Source organism: Aulonocara sp. 'chitande type north' Nkhata Bay, linkage group LG4, assembly GCF_057382095.1.
Source record: "Aulonocara sp. 'chitande type north' Nkhata Bay isolate Kocher_YH1m ecotype deep benthic linkage group LG4, A_spYH_male_GT1.1, whole genome shotgun sequence".
NCBI classification, from domain to species: domain Eukaryota; kingdom Metazoa; phylum Chordata; class Actinopteri; order Cichliformes; family Cichlidae; genus Aulonocara; species Aulonocara sp. 'chitande type north' Nkhata Bay.
This window is the reverse complement of record NC_141347.1, coordinates 27,852,994-27,870,323: the sequence shown is the minus strand read 5'-3', so window position 1 is coordinate 27,870,323 and position 17,330 is coordinate 27,852,994. Positions and strand designations below refer to the sequence as shown.

Here is a 17,330-nt window from a genome sequence, read left to right as displayed (position 1 = left end):
CAAAATTACTTGTCATTTTGTGAAAGGTATTGTGTCTAGCTGGTGATCACCTCTGCTCTGTAGGGCAGGAAAATGGCTGAAGCTAAGTTGCCAGTGATGCCACTGAGTATGTAAATGATTGAAATGCGCAACCAGCCTGCCAGCTTCTCCAGATCCCTCAGGATGGTCATCTGGAAAGCCACCGACACCAGGCAGTGAAGGATTCTGGGAGGACAGACAATGACAAATAGTTCATATGTGTGACGAGTGTGATGCGCGAGTGAATGTGGGTGAAAAGCCGCACGTGTTGGGAAGATAATCCCTCTGTGTTGAAGAGGCAAGCCCCTCAAGTGCCGAGTGGGAATGACTTTGCTCAACAGCAAAATCAGCCTCCATCTCACTGAAGCTTAATGAGTTCGTGTGGCGAGGGCACTTTGTTTAATTACCCAGGAGAGAGATAAGAGACTGAATAAAGATGAAGCACTGCTCTTTGTGCTGCCTGACTGACAGGTCTAAACTACACCAAAGAGAAACTGACAGTCTGATATATACTGCGAATAACTGCAAGTAATGAATACGTGGAACACATGGAAAACAGCTGGAGTAACTTTAGCCAACTGCATATGAGGCACTGCTGGTTCATCTGATAAGAAGATTGCCCCTATCTCTCTAATGATATTGTATTATAATAACATTATTATATATACACTTTTAAACAGGAATAAAGACAGAGAACAATTAAATCCCCCCAACAATGGAGGGGAGAACAGAGCTTCCCTTGAATTTGTATTGCACAAACATTCTGGTTTAAAAGAAAAATATGTATAAAAAAAGGAAATTCCTGAATGCAGCAGTTTTATAGGATGCGCTACCAACAGGGTAATGAACCCAGAGCTGCCAAACCAAAGAACATTTGCAGGAGTCAAATGTGGCAACGACAAGTGAAGCGTCAGCAAGAAGAATCAGAAAACCTGTCACTTCTCTGCCTATTCATGCAGCGTGCACTCCTGTCACTATCTGACACGTCAAATATTAAAATGTCAGTTTGGGCAACTGTATTTATATCTAACACATTATTGTGGAATATTTAGTTATTCAGCAAAATAAGGAACATTATTATTTACTAAGTGCTTTATAGTTCAGTCGCACATAAGTAAAAATTGGCGGTTGCACGTAGAGCATGCACCACTCTCGCCTACGGGTGACCCCTTGCATTTGCAAGGTAAATGAACACGTCACATGTCAGTTTACAATCTTGTTGTGTTTACTTTACAAAACAGAAATAAACTACCCACGAGTTCTTAATTTTTATGTATTCCAGAGATGCCATTTGCTAACAAGTGGCATTATGATATTACAGAGGATTTCCTGGAAATTATTCTTCATTTTGCCAAGCACAGGAACTTGGACTGGTAATATTATTACTTACTTTATGTGACTGCATTTGTGCTTCAGTAATAATGAAAGATGCATTAATTTGTGAAGTTTGTTGTGCCAAAAACTCACATAAGTATGAGAAACTTTATGATATTATTATTATTATATACATATTATCTTATTTTCTGCACTATTCCAAAAAGTGTAGAGCACAGTTAGCAACCAATAAATATAATATAATTTAAAGAATGAAAAAGTCATCCCTGCAGTACTCAGGTGCCTACATAATCAACTAGCCAACACTATTTCAACACTTCTTAACTGGCATATTCTCCCATTCAGTGTGTATTTTTTTAATAAACAAACAGGAACCAACCACATATAATTCATTGTCTGTAAAGGCACTATTTGTCCTCACCTCCTTTTGTTGTCTTCTATTACCCATCTATTCATCTTTCATATATGTGTTGAGGATGCCTCTGTATTTGATTTGTTGTGATACGAGGACATATTGATACCAAGAGCTAATTTCCTTGTGTGTGGCAAACATCTTGGGCGGATAAACCTGCCTGATTCAGATCTTTTAATAATTTCTGTCTTCGCTGCTTGGTGCTAACACAGACCCTGACGTGGACCATTTCCACTGTCTGATAAGAAGAACTGTGTTAATTGTCCCTCTGGTTGGTGAAATTAGTTATTATTATTATTATTATTTTCTTTTTGTTTAATCCAGCTCATGTTAGAAGTTGTCTTGAAACAATAACTAAACACCACAAAACCTGTTAAAACTTTCCAACTATTACTTTTATTAGTACTTGATTCTTTTGCCAGGTAGAAAGCTGAATGAGCAGCTACTGCCAGCGACTGACTCACCCAGCATGTAGGAAGAGTGAGAGCCAGAGCCTGTAAAACTGATCTGGGACCTCAGGGTTGAGGAAAGGCAACAGTCCACACACATCGTCCATGCAGTGCACCTAAAGAAAGGGCAGAACACGGTGTCGTGACATAATAACATCACACAGTCATAATGAAAACCCAAAACAAGGAATGGAAAAACTGGAAAGAAAGGCAGACACCTACACAGTTCCTTAAACATTAAACCCCCCCACATCTTTCTAATCAGTACTAAGTGGGTTTTTTTTCTTTCTTCTGTATTAAACAGAGTTGCTTACTTGAGAGCAAAGAGTAGCCTCCTCATGAAAGTAGCCCTTCATGAAGTCACAATATTCCCGGGATGTAATTTCACACCTTGAAGAAAGCAAACGGCATGTGTTAAGCAAGTGAATCAAGTGGTTATTCATCCAGTGTGCAATTTATTTGGAATAAATGTTTCTCTCCTCACCTCCCTTTGGTTCCAATGCAGCAGGGTCGGCCTGTGATGGTACAGTCTATATGAGGCAGGTTGGTATGGTTCCCTGTGTTGTACCTGGTACAAACCTAAAAGCCAGGGAAAAAGGGAACAACAGTCAATTTATCCTGATTATATCCAAGGCAAAAATTTTAAAATAAAACAGAATGAATTCTGTAGTGTAAATTTTTTTTTTTTTACAACTCAGCTACACCAAAAGCAAGCATTTTTTATACTGAGAATAGTATAAAAGTAGCAGGGAGAAAGATGATAACATTGCTAAATTGCAAATGATCTAAAATTTCTGTGTTTTGAGGTATAACATAAATATTAGAAGGGTGTCAGGATTTACCAGTCGTAGCAATAAAGGTGAGATTTAAAAAACTATTTTAATGCATTTAATCGATCCTTAGTAGTGGAAAAGTGGGTGGTTGCCCTGCAGTGCTGAGGGTACCAGCTCCTCGAGAAAACCGGCACAAACACAGGGACAACATGCAAACGCCACACAGGAGGGCCTAGCTCTAGATTTAAATCCTGGACTCTCTTGAGAAAAATCACAATCTGATCTATCCTTCTTCTGTTTGGGCCTCAAAACCAAGCGGCGTTTCAGCATACTCACTGGCCACTTGGTGATGTCATCGGGCCATTCATGAGGTGACACTGAGGCTGGCTCTAGACATATCCTGGAAGCACAGAAGGTATAGCAGTACAGTGTCGTTATCATTAAATAAACACCGCAAGCTTCAACCACTGAAACTACTAGGCGCCTTACCTGGGATCCTGATGGCACACTGAACCGTACTGTCTGTCTTTACCATTTAACTTGGGAGTGCTGGGATGCCCCGGCCATTTCACCCACACAGCCAGAGTACTCTGAAAACAAGAAATCAACATTGCCCACGGCTTCTCTTTGATGCAGAGCTGCAAATGTCAAGGATCCCAAAATAAAGGGTTGTTTACCGACCGAGCATTCCTCCTCTGAGGTTTGGACGCAGCCTGAGCGATCGTTGCGCACACAGCAGGCAGAGTTTCTTTCGATGTCCCTCTTTTCCCTGATGAGATCATGCACTTGCTGGTCTTGGCGCATGCATGGAGAGTATTTGGCCCCCAAGTGGATCAGGGCTTCCTAAAAATGAATGGATAGAGGTATAAAGGAAAAAATTTAATAATTTGCTGACATTTATGCATGAACTCTAAGATTTTAAAAAAGAACAAATTACAAAAAAAAACAACAACAACAAAAAAAAAAAACACATAATCAAAGACAGCTTACCGAACTGGGCCCAATCCAAAAGTTCTCCTGCTGTACAAACTTGACATTTTCATACACACCTTTGTTTCTTAAAACCTGAATTATCACACACAAAAAAGAAAGGTTACACATTATTGAAAGATGAAAATTGCCAAGGCGTCAATGCACATACATCCCCCATCTGAGCCTGGACTCACAGAATCAACCGTCTCATGCTGGGAGAAGCCTGGAGGTGCAAAACCATAGATGGACACAGCCAAGATAGTGATGAGCAAATGGACAAAGGTGATCCAGTATGTAAAAAAAGGCCTAGAAGAGACAAAGAACATGTTTAATAAGCAGCAGCTACACATCCATCAACATCACCCACTGTGGGGTAGAACTGCTCATTAGTGAGAAGTTTTGTACCTGTGGTCATCCATATCCTCTATTTGTCTCTTGACGTAGCTGTCAATGCGCTTGCGGTAGGTGCGGTTTGTGAGTTTCCCCACCATGCCCAAGCCATAGGGCCGTTTCTCTCGGGCAAAAAGCTTCTTGACAGGAACAACAATGCGCTGCCCACGCCGCTGTCCGTGAACACTCACGACCTCCTGCCGCAAGGGCACCTTTGGTGGTCCAGTTCCTTCTTTGGCTTTACGCCACCCTCGCTCCAGAGGTCTGAAATAAAAGGGAGACGTATGTCCTCATCAGATAGTGCATTGTCTTTTAGAACAAATTTCCAACTTGCGATAATGTCAGACAACATCGCCAACCAGAATCACAAACCTACACTGTCAGTTTATATATTGCTTTTTATATTGTCTATTATATTTTGATTTTTGGAAACACTGATCTAAACTAACACTACTGTCTGACTCATATCTTTTGCACTTTTCATGAGAAAACTGCTTTCCAGGAATGAAGATTCATGTTAAAATTATCAGCACAGCCTCACTGACAAACCCTGTGGCAACTCACAGCATGAGATGACTTCTTTCCAGCTCCGTCTTATCTAGGGCGCTGCCTGTCAGCTCCGTCTCATCCTTCTTGCTGCTGGGCTCGGCCTCCTTCACGGCCGCCTCAGACGGTGACTCAAAGACTTCGTCTGCGTATGTGGACAACTCCTCGTGCATCAGAATATCCTACAAAGAAGACGCGATTAGGGGCTTTGAAACATGAACAAGAATATTGTTATTTGTCTCGTCTTACTCTAGCAAAGAAGGATGTGTCCAATTCATCAGGAAAGTCAACCACATCTTCCTCCATGAAGCTTGCGGGGGTGAAGCTTCGTCTTTGAGCCCGTCTTAGAGTGCTCTCCCGTAATGAGCGCCCCTGAGAAATATCATCAAAATCAGTGAACCAGCACAAATAGAGCCCACATGCAAAAGTGTTTTACTCTTTATTGTACAGTATTAATGCTAATTTTTATAAAGACTGCATGTATTTAAATGTAATCTGTTTACTGGATCCCTCCCTCCCACCTTGACCAGCGCCGCTGCAGCCCTGAAACTCATCTTTGCCACAGACTCCCTCTTACGTCGGCGAGGCAGCCGATTGAGACCTGAGCGGGAGCTGGTGAAGGAGCAAAGCGAAGCAGCTCCAGGGGTGATGGGGGTCTGGGGCACGCTGTAACCATCCACCTCCTCCACCATGCGGAATGCTCTTCCTCGCGCCAGTGGGTCCACAATCTGGAGATCAGTGGATCAACAAGTTAGGCAGATCTCACAAGAATGTTTTACCTCAGATATTAGATACATGTTTTTAAAAAAAGTTCCCCTCTTTAATTAAGGCCATAAATACCTGTGTTTTCTCATTTTTTTCATCAAAATTACACATTTATTTGCAATCACAAACAAAATAAACAGTGTGACACCTGCTAGATAAGTTTTTATTGCACTTACACAGTAATGTCTTTTGAGCAGTGTTATTTTCATGTCCTCTCTGCTAAATTAGATCAGTTTGGTTTTTTTTTTAAACATGTAGTGTCAAAGTGTCCCTTCACCTTTTGCATGCCATGTTGTGAGGAGGGGACATAGAGAGGAGGTGGAGTCTCAGTGCTGGTCAAGGAGATGTTGTCCTGGCTGGGCAGGTCCATCTCTCGGATCACCTGTGGTTTTAGCTTTCCATAGCGCAGGCTGCAGTGGCGCAAACTTTTCCTCTGCCATCTCTGAGTGGCATCTCCGTCCTTACTGACTCCAAACCAGTCCGCCGTTCCCCTTAAAACCACAAACACCAACTTTTCAGCTTCATTTCCCGCAGAGATATTAAATTCACCTACCTTTCTAAAGAAAGACAGAGTGAGAGAACCTTGCAATATATAGAGGAGTTGGTCGGCAAACATGCAAGGCACTGATAAGACAACACCTCCCACGGTGTAAAAAAGGTGCCCTAGATAGTCTAAGTAATGGGCACAGGAGAGGGAACAAGTCTAGGCATGTATTGCGTATGTCCAGATACACTGGGAAAGTCACACATTTACACACTCCAAATATTTATGCACAGTGTTGTCACGCACTTTTAGGAACTAGTTGAGTTTTGAGGCGCCAAATAAAATACAACATACTAAGCTTTCCTAATCTTAACTGACACCAGCAGACAGCAAATCCCATTAAACACACAATAAGGATGCTTTTTAAGTTTTATTTGTGTCCCACTGTGCACAACGGCACATTCTAGTAACCCTTGATGTATACACATGCAATCATGTTGTTTAAGTTGAAGCCTAATAAGTACCAGAGCAAACAATGTTACAGCTCCCCGAGGCCAGGAAGTGGAAGTGGAAACATTCTTCAAAGGAAAATTCAGGCCAGCTAGCTGTTTCTGCACTAATTGCCAGCTGCAGAGTGAAGGCTAGGTGGAAATTTGATGGTGTTTATGTATTCTTAAGCTCACCCTTTCCTTAAGACGATGTAATATCTGTGTGACCCTTAGTTCTTGAAGTGTATGCTGGTGATAGGACTTCCGTGATAAGCACAGACGTTGAGAGCCTTTTATTGCGTCAGCTTGGCTTCCGTGATTATGCCTGGTCATTGTCACTGCCCAGGAACATACTCTCTAATCTAACGGGGCCGTCAAATCTGGCATGTCATCCTTAAAATGCTGGTTCACTAATGAGCACTGCTCTAAGACAACATATACATCTTGTGATTTGTTTGGCAGATGGCCATTATTGGCCATTACTACAACATTTGTTTGTAACAGTAACAGGAAAATAACAGCTTTTGGTTTTGCATGCCCTTCTGACTCAGTTATAAAGAAGTCTTTGTGGTGATGACATGACGCATGGATGCGACATCCAGTGACTAAAAGAGAAATGGTTTCCTGTGATTTGGAAGCTGGACTGATACTGATCAAATGTCTAAGGCTGCATTAAAAGTATCAAGCCCATATATCATAATAGTGAAATCAGTAATTACAGATCTCTAGCCTCATTCTGAACCAAACACATCCTGGCGTACCTGAGCAGAGTTCTGGAGAGAGAGTGGTGTTTCCTGGTGCTGCGCCGTGCAGCCCGCTGCCCCTTAACGGGCACTGTGTTAATCCGCTCAAAGTGAACCCTCCTGCTGCTGTGACCAGGCAGAGCAGGACCACGAGGTGGCGAGAAGGGACAAGAAAGGGGAAGGAGAAGAAAAGAGAAAAGACAACAACAGGCAGTGAAAAGGAAATGTGCAGCTGGATAGCGCTGTGGCAGCCATGCGGAGAGAGCAAAGCAGATTGTTATGTAAAGGTTTTCATTTAGAGTTCCAAAATTGGGAAGGTAATACCGGGCAGAGGACATCAAGATGTTAACGGGAAGCAGTTAGGAAATTTGGAAAAAGGTAAGGGAGGGGAAGTTACTTTTTAACATGCCACCATCCACTATTTAACTTTGCATGACATCCCATAATCTGTAAACTAAAGTCACAAACTCTAGCCAACAAGACGTGGGCTACAGCTTCACTGCATGCTACTCTGCTAAGGAGATGTTAAGTTCTTAAAGTTAAAATTCTAAAGCTTCCTGAAGTGTTAATCCTAAACTTCCATATTGTGGGTGATGGCAATAAAAAAACATGTGTTTTACCTCTTAATGGTCTGAGTGATGGATGACTGGCGTTGCAAGACAGGCCGCCGGGTGTCAAAGACATCGCGGGGTGGGGACTGGAGGTGAGAGGGCTCGACTGGCATGCTGATACTGCGCAGAAAACCCTGTCTCTTCACCGGCTGCAGAGGAGATTTATTGGAAAAGTGTTAACACACATAAATGACAACAGTGACAAAAAGTAAGGGAAAGAGCACCTGAACAAATGTGGGAGGCTCATCTAGTGACATCTGAGTCGTGGGAATGTCCAGCCTGAGCCAGGGAGGCTTCTTCCTCTGCAGGCTGCTGGTGCTTTCCCGCTGTGGTTCAGCCATGTTCTCTGTCCCACCCCAGGCCTGCCAGCTATGCACACAGAGAAGGAGCAGATGGCATTAATATAATGAGCCTCAATGTATCAAATGCAATTAACAGAAATACCACAGGGCCACAATGCACATGTGTTTTCTGCTGTAAACATGGTGATCACAATGATTTTGTGCTGCAGAAGTGCTTCACAAGAGGGTGCTAAGGCCCCTTATTTGATTCAAGCATGGGCGTTCACACAGTTTCACACAGCTCTGATTATCAGACAGTAAAGTGGAAACCACTGAGAATAGTCTACAGCTCACTCCTTCCTTGAAACAGATCATCTTAAGTCTTTTTTTTAAAGCAATAAATATCTTTTTCGGAGTGAGGAAGTTAGCAGGTTTCAACATAATCCCTTAATTCTACAGTTAAAAACCAAATGCAATCCTTCTTTGCGGTTAAAAGCAGCTCTACAAGAGACTAATGACTGTGTATGTGCTCCCACGACAAGACCCGCGGACCACAGGAGGCGCTCAGTATACATCAGCATCAGACATCCCCGTCTGTAGCTGCAGCCTTGTTATCACCAGCCTTTCCTTTAATTGTCCCATCATCTAACTCTGGGTATGTTTTCTATTATTTTCCTAATTCCTATGAAAATCTGCACTCTTTAACCCCCTTTACTCTACTCCTTGGCACTTCCAAAGATCAAGCACTACCCTATGAATTTTTTTGTACTCATTTATCATTGATTAAATCAGCTGTTCAGTCAGCAGTTTGGAGGAATGAACAAAATAACTGACCGCCTTCCTTTAAAGTGGAAACGTGTGAACTTGTGAGACTATAGAGCGGTTAAAAAAAAACTAATAAATCTGATAAGTCCCTTCCCTGTCCTTGTGCAAGCTCTGACTGGGCTTCTCATGAGGTTAAAATGCCTCACATGGCAGTTCATTTCTTTATTCATTTTAAAAATAAAATCACATCAGGGGCTTTGACTCAAGCTTTCATCAGCCACACTGGGTCATGTCCTCACTTCTCTTTCTACAGTTCAAGCGTCTTAAAAAAATGTCCACGCCTTCTAGTGACCACATCTGCTCCACATTGTCAGTTTAATGCACCACAGGCTTCTGTTTCAAGCCCAAGTGATGATGGGAAGTGTTATTAGTTGATCTCAGCAGAGCTGGAAGGAAAGCCTCACAATGAGACCAGCAGGGTCATCGCCAGTGTGTTAACATTTAAACATGGCTGACCTCTTCCTGACAGATATTTCTTAATTTGCAGGCTCATAAAAGGGCACCGGTATAATTGCTGTGTCACATGCTGACATTTCTCCCACTGCAATGCTGGGAAAGTGCTACTTTACGCAGAAAATCTAGATGGGATCTTTATAATACAATAGCATACACTTAAGGGTGTTACATTGGGGGTTTATCTGTCATTCACTCTCCCTGTGGAACATTTTGGACTCATGCACCTATTAGGTATTTATCCCAACTGCTGTTTGACCTTGAGTGACACTTCCCGATACCAGATTATCACCGCAGACTGGACTAAAGCCGGCTGGTGATGAGTCAAATGGATTGATGAGTAGAGCGATGACAGCATGCAAAATGTATTTACTTTTTTATTATTCTCAACTTTGTCCCATATATTTGGCCTCCGGTGACTTCACTTATGTTTAATCTGTTTAATTTACATGTAAATTCACAAAAGAACAATCACTGTCTTCATCTTTGTCATTGCCCAGCCACTAACATTTGGAAAATACAAGTGTGACACCAGTCACACACTCACTGTTGCAACAACAGCCATCTCTCTTGCCCCGAGCTAGAATATCCAACATTTAATTACTTTTGCCATTAGTTCAAACAGCGGGGCTCCTGATATAGAGCAGATCAGCGAAGGGAGGGAGGAGGGAGCATCCGCTTCAGGGTTGCAGACAGGCATAAACTGGGACTGAACTGAAGCACCCAGAAGCTAATTTTGATTTATGCTTAATCTGTTTTGATTGCTTTGGCTTGGGCCACTCCTTCTTTAACTTATTTTGCCCTGAATGCTGTGTTGATGGTGCTTTGACTTCAGAAAATAAAGGAGGGTTAGGTGGAATCAGACTAATTTACTCTTATTGTTTCAACGCTAAGCTTCCTCCTGCTTTAGGCTCTTTTCTTGCCTGCTGCATCCCACTCATCTCATCTGTATTTGCATAAGTGATTGTCATTTACAGGCAATCACAAGTTTCATTTTCTCTAAACAATTTTTTAGATTATGTAAATGACGTCAGAGAGAAAATCTGACAGCTGAAAGAGATGTTTTGAATATCTCACAGAGCGGGAACAGCAAGAATGGCAAGGACTGTGTCCCAGTCATTCCACATCTGTAAAAGTAGTCTTGCTGGAGATGCCAGTATAACCTGATGTGGCAGGATTAATCCAGCCATATGCTACTGTTATAATTTTCCATTAGTCTACTGGTCAGTGGGCTGCAAGGGCGTTTGGTCAAATCCCAATGTGAACTTCTAACTTTTAACAGACAGACAAGCCAAGTGCCTTGGAAGTCTGTTTCTGTCTTTCTCTCCCGTCTCTCTCAAAAATCAACATTGCAGCTGACCTGGCATGGGCCCGCAACTCGTGTCTTTGGAGGGGTTTAGCTGGAACAGTGGGTATAGTCATTGCTGAGTTGCACCAACACACGTTTCACAGTGAAAAAATATAAATCACTGCAAGGAAAAGGTCAGATTCAAGGCTGGTCCCTGTCTGAGGAAGACTGGACATCACAGGCAGGATGTCCTTCAGGAGCAGATATCCTTAGGGGAAGAGGAGTTAAACTCTGTCTTTGGCACTTATTCAGAGTGCTGGATTATCCTTTCCTCAACATTGCACTGTTATCTGCAATCACTTGGGGACTCAAGGCTAAAACGCACCCGAATGTCTACTATGAAGGTGACTGTGCTTTTTTTTTTTCTCGTGGCGTATGGCAACAATTTCAAGTGTCTGTTTACATTCCCACTGCTGATTGATGTGTGCATACCACAACCACAGATTAAATCTACTTTTTAAAAAAAATTTCCAAACGATTTGTTTTGACTTCAAGATTCACATCTAAAGCGGGAAAGGGAAAACACCCACATCCATAAATTAGGACAGCGCCTCGCAAGACTGGCTCCCTGCCGTCAGCTGGTCCTTGTAAGAAACTAACACTTCCTACTCAATCACGAGATCCACGACAGCGTGGATTGTTTTTCATTCTGCCTCTCCAGGACACATTAGGCAGCAGAAGACAGACAGGCGAACAAAACACAGAGATCAAGCTGACATCTCTCCAGGTGCGGGGACGTCCAATGGGCCATAATGAGCGGGGCTGACAAGCATAACCGGAGCTCTTATTCTCTGTCTGGGAAGCTGCGTTATAGTCTACATACAAACTCAAGCCCAGGGAAGTTTTCCATGCCATCATTTAATGTAATCACTTGGGAAATGGTCTTCAGTCATGCACATAAAGACATTAGCTTATGACAACAGAGGCCCAGCTGTCACAGGTGAGGCTTAAAGTCAAATAGAAGACAAGCTTGGAGGATGAAGCTCTAAGTGCTACCTCCGACACTTTCAGGAGCAAGAGAGAGAAAAAGCTTCTCTCAGACGGAGGCCATGCTATTTTTCTCTGCAACATATCAGTTTTTGTCCAGCAGCTTGTATGCCTCAAATATGTGAAGCACCTTGGATAGGCGCATAACCCTTGTGTTTTACATGCCTCTCATAAATAAAATAGTAATCTGGCTGTGACCTCCTTTATATCAGAGACATTGCCTTTTCCACACACGCCTGCATCACAATCTACGGCTCTCAGTCAGTCGCTTTACATTTTCATCACCATTAACATTACAATAACATTTTTTTCCGATACAAATGAGTTATCTAGGTATTTACCAAGGGTATGAAACTCTACGATATCAGTTGTTTTAGATATCAAATTAACGAATCAAACATTTCTGAGATAATTAGCCCAGAGACGCATTTGTACAGTCTTGGAATCTTCTCCATCCGCGGTCGTTTATAATCTCAGTGAATGCCATACCCACATTCCACAAGAGCTCTGGTAGAAATTAAGCCAAGCTAAAATGGCAGCGCCAAAAACCACATGAAGTCTAACAATTATGGACAGGAGCTGGCTGGTTTCCGGGTACTGTGTGTGCTCTGCTGCTATGTGCTGCTCTACAGGAGGCAGACTGGCTGCAACCACACTTCGGGTGGCTGAGAGAGCTGTGTCACTGAGGCTGACAGAACCTAAGGTGCCTGGCCAAGTAGGGTCCTGCTTGTTCCCAGCATGGCTTGTACATCCAAGGTTTACGTTGGAAAGGAAGAAAGGCTGGATACGAAGGATGGATGACCTGGTTAATCTGAGGAGTGAAAAATCAAGACACCTGATTCATGAAAGCATCAGTGCTTCCTGGCCTCGAGCATTCATTCCTCCGTCGATACTCTTTATTTTGGTTTCGTTTTTGTTTTAATTCCTGCATGCGGTTCCTGCGGTCGTTTTCTCACTATAGCCAAGCTTTAAATTAGCACTCATGCATTACCTAAACATTCTTGCTTGATGGATTTTTTGACATTTGTATGTAATCTATGCAGATTCCAGACAGACTAACAAGTTAGGGACACAATGAACAAACAGGTTATATTAGTTTCACTCCCCCATTCTCTAACAGTTAGTCATTCACTATAAATGCTCCTACTATCCATTGTTTCTCATTTTTCTCTCCTTGCTGGAGGCAAGACTTAACACTGGAAACAATGGAGGGAAACCGCATTATTCAAGTAGTCACTCTTACTTAGTTATTCTTTTACTAGTGTAACTAGAAACACTATTCATAAAAGGCTCTTTGCAGCATAAATACACAGCACAAAAAAAGAGAAAAAGTCTTCAAATTAAATGTCATCTAGAGCTGAAACACTCTTAAATCAGTCTCAATATGCAGTTGACAGAAGCTCCCCAAAGGGAATTTCGTAATGATGAGTAGAAACTCATGGCTATACAGTCATTCAAGGAAAATGGGCGGAGGTATCTCACACTGACAGATGATCTAAATATAATTTGTTTGCACAAAATAACACTGCAGGCTTGTGTCTTGTGTAGTTCCTGCATGCATCTGAGACCCATCTGCGCATTAATTGTAGAAGGTGGCTTTTGATCTTTATATAGCACATTGTGCCTCCAACTGGGATGAATTAAGAAGCTGACAAAACTACAAAGCTACTGATATTTCATTCGGGCGTGGAGAAGAGAAAACAGGCGCTAAAAATAGACGTGGTATACTGCACGGCGGACATTACTGCCAGGTGACTTCACCAGTTGTGGAAGTTGATTTGATGATAGAGTTACAAGTTATGATATAACCAAGGGAGTAATTAGAACATGCCACTAACGTGTCACTTCTTTTCTGGCCACTCTTGCGAGTATGAGAGCAGTGGGAAAACAAAATTAAGCTGTGTGGTCCAGACTTTGAAGCCACTCTCTATTTCCACTGATTATTATGCATATTTTACAGGAAAGAAAATACTCTGCGAATCACTGCCACAGGCATGAGAGTCAAGCGCAAGTGAGCGCCAGCAAAAGCTGCAGTCATCCGAATTGACCCTAGTGACATGTGACAGGCTGTCACAGCAAACCAGCCCTTACGACATTAAAAAAATACACACAGAGGCAGCAGAAATATCCGACGCAGCTGACCCTTAGATCAAGTGTCACAGCTAGCTGAGGCGCAGGCATAGTGGGCGGGCAAGCCCGCTGCGACTGGCAAGGTAGATGGTGGGCATGGATGATATGCCCAGCCGAGAAGGGTGGAAAAGCTCAGGCGTTGCCTTGTTTGTTTGTTTTTTTCAAAATATCTCAGCTCAGGCTTTTAGATTTATAATTTTTTTAACCTAGCAGATTTTACCTTTTAGTTGCTGTAGCTTCAGTATCAAGTGTCAGATTTGTATGGCATCCAACGCTAGGCTCTCCCACCAGTGTTTACTTTATGACAGGATCACGAGCCAAAGATATGAATAGCGTACAAAAGTATAAATGGCCTCCTAACAGCAGGCTGTGTGCATGTGGTGTATTTATGGAAGTCGATTGCAAATGTACCTCTAGACAAAAATAAATAAATAAAAAAAAACATCCTGCTTCAGATCACCGGGTGGCAAGCTGGTTTCTGACAAAAACCAAACTGTGAAAAAGCGCATCAAGTTATCTATAAGGAACTAGATGTTTATCCCTGTAAAAAGAAACGGGCACCACAAGTTCTATCTGTATTCGCCATCAAACGACATGCACCCACTTCCCTTCCGTCACAAAGCCTTATATCTCGCCCAGGAGATTTTATCAGCACAGGTCCCCGCCCTTCACCGCGCATTAATATCCTGCAACAGGAAATCAATGCAAAGGAGTGCTGACACATGTTACACTACAATGAAACCAAGATATCATATTTCTTTAATCTTAATGTGTTTAAAAACAAAATAGCACCCACCTGGATATGAATTCTACTCAAGCCAAAGCTTGCTTCCTTTTTGCAGACACTTTGGTCACATATGCAACAACACGTGTGTCTAATTCAGCGCTTGAATTATTCAGTCATTCTGCACAGGTAAATTATTTACAACATACCTCCTACTGGAGCCCCTGGGCATATACAGGTGGCTGCATGTGGTCGTGGAAAGTTAAGCTGTAGCGTCGCCATTCTCGGTGTTGTTAAGAATAGATAGATAAGGCCTGTCTTCACTTTAGTGGAACAAGGAGGGAAAATAAAGCTCATTTGATAAATCTGTATAAGGTCTCAGTCGTGGGCTGTTTGCGTCTGTAATCTTCAGGAAGCAGCAGACAGTAAAAACTCCCTCACCGTGGGTTATATACACTACACATGCCAAGACAACTAGATAGAGTTTCACATAATAACAAGAGAGTTGTGTGCATAGTCTCTGTCTCTTCAGTTAGATAAGGTACCACCCTGTTGAATCATTTGACCGTGAAATGGCCTTCACCACTTTGGGATTAAGTAGTTGATAAGCAGTTAGTTTTAGGCTTGGACTCCAGCTGCCAGACCTGAAACCTGCTGCATTTGTTTGCTGTAGAAGCTTATCATCAAAGCGCTGAATCTCTAGCTCCAGCCTGTCTGCAACAGTGTGGGAAAATTCAGCAGCAGCTAAGTCCCGATGTACAACTCTGCACTGTGTGGCGTATAAGAGAGCACATGCAAGTACGCACAAAATGCATGTCGAGAGCACTTAATGAAATTCAACAAGGCTGTGATACCTTCGAGGAGACGACCTGATCTCAGGAAGATGTTTTAGATATTAAGCCAGAATATTAAACATTACAGCATATTCTGAGAAAAGCCGTGAAAGGCAATGGCATAAAGTAATAATGAAACGAATCAAATGGTATTCAGGGAGCAATTTTACAGGCAATTGCATTCTCATAAATCTGAAAGGCAATTCCAAACTATGAAAATATTTTGGCATCCAAATTAAACAAGGGCTGTTAGACCAGATCAAAATAATGTAAATGTCAAAGATATCTATTTGTGCTACATGCCATAATCAGAAGATCAATAGCATGCACATCAGACTTTCTGACAGGGTTGTATTTTCATTAAACCTCCAACAGTTTGACAGCATGTTAAGCGAACAGCTTAAAAACGAGAAGTCTTTTTACACAACAAAGGGAAGTAAGTCAGTCTTCTTTGTGAATACCATCTCTTCCTGGTGTGTCCTGAGACTACATACAACCATCTTATTGTCTATAGGAGGTTTGACATTCTCCCCTTGAATGAGTAAGAGGAGAATCTTAGAAACGGCGTGCCCGAACAACATGTGATCCTCATCTAAATAGTTTCCAGCATGATATCAGACTGAATCAACCCTACAAAAGACTTCATTGTATGGGCTGATGTGGACTGGGCTGAACAAGGGTCATTGTGCAGGCCGATCACAGTCAAAAAAGCTACAGCGGGCTGAAGTCTTCATTGCTTCATCAATGGAAATGGTGCAGTAAGCAAATTCCCAGCTGAGATAATTACTGAGGGTGACGCACAAGATGAGTTAGCGACGTTAAGGTGGTATGCACCTTAAATGTATATGCGCCAATACATTTTCAACCTAAAACACTGTTGCACATAGAAAACCATCTTCATCTGGACAGACCTTTTAGCGCAGCTGTTTGTCTATAATGTTTGTTTGGCAGTTCTAGACTTATTTATTCATCATCATAAATCATCACATAACCGTTTATGTACACAGGGCAGGTATCAGTGTAAACAGGAAGTGGACGGAGCTTGTGTAGAAAGAGCAATAACCAGAAATACCAGAGATTTCTTTGCTCAGGCCACAAATGAGGAAGAATTGTTACTGAAAGAAACGTATGTGCAGCTAAAACTGGGTTTGGGGGCTGCAAAGTAAATATGACAACATGCTTGAGCAACAGCGAGAAAATTATCCATTGCTGGGAAAACACATAACAATGGGAAAGTGGGAGTATCCACATGAGACGGATGAAACCAGAAAGAGAGAAAAAAAAACATTTGAGGTCTGAAAAGTTAAACCTCCATTCTCGATTCCTTATAACCAAAGAAGTTTGGTTAAATGGAATATAGCCCCAGCTCTCTTGATCTGTGACACCAGTAAAGACTTTCATTAAGACTTTATAGGCTCAGTTGCTGGTCATAAGTCTTACTAAATACAATATTATATCTATTTTGTAAATTATGTCCCCATTACAGTGGTCCCTTGCTATATCGCAGCTCACTTTTCGCAGCCTCGCTGTTTCATGGATTTTTTTGGGGGTGTAATTTTTTTTTTTGTTTTTTTTTTTACAGCAGATTGTGTTCTGCGTCCTGATCGGATGTAGCTTATTTTCAATCAATCTTGTGCCGTGTCTCCTGTACAGTACAGAATTCGTTCAGCTTGTCAAATTTACATAAATCTTCGCTAGCAGAAGACAACAAACACAACAGTGTCAAGGTCAAAGGATTATAAGGCGCATTAAGTGAAACCAAA

General features: G+C 42.1%; 1 protein-coding gene across 4 annotated transcripts in view; it reads right to left on the bottom strand.

The window, feature by feature from the left end:
- The window catches only part of rhbdf1a (rhomboid 5 homolog 1a (Drosophila)), a 33,775-nt gene that overhangs the window by 5,473 nt on the left and 10,972 nt on the right, over positions 1–17,330 (bottom strand). For 2 of the 4 annotated variants that reach the window (XR_015128845.1, XM_086289628.1), the window contains exons 2-18: positions 8,211–8,355; positions 7,996–8,135; positions 7,394–7,501; positions 5,938–6,151; positions 5,417–5,623; positions 5,145–5,267; positions 4,914–5,077; positions 4,365–4,613; positions 4,154–4,265; positions 3,978–4,052; positions 3,669–3,830; positions 3,477–3,577; positions 3,324–3,387; positions 2,699–2,793; positions 2,529–2,604; positions 2,230–2,330; positions 51–204 (exon numbers count right to left, since the gene is read on the bottom strand). Coding sequence is in view for 3 of the 4 variants with exons in the window: in XM_086289628.1 (XP_086145754.1) it covers positions 51–204; positions 2,230–2,330; positions 2,529–2,604; positions 2,699–2,793; positions 3,324–3,387; positions 3,477–3,577; positions 3,669–3,830; positions 3,978–4,052; positions 4,154–4,265; positions 4,365–4,613; positions 4,914–5,077; positions 5,145–5,267; positions 5,417–5,623; positions 5,938–6,151; positions 7,394–7,501; positions 7,996–8,135; positions 8,211–8,327 (2,262 nt within the window). In the remaining variant the exon portion in view is untranslated. The remainder of the gene's footprint in view (positions 1–50; positions 205–2,229; positions 2,331–2,528; positions 2,605–2,698; positions 2,794–3,323; positions 3,388–3,476; positions 3,578–3,668; positions 3,831–3,977; positions 4,053–4,153; positions 4,266–4,364; positions 4,614–4,913; positions 5,078–5,144; positions 5,268–5,416; positions 5,624–5,937; positions 6,152–7,393; positions 7,502–7,995; positions 8,136–8,210; positions 8,356–17,330) is intronic. The other 2 variants (XM_086289629.1, XM_086289630.1) reach the window with 2 other exon arrangements.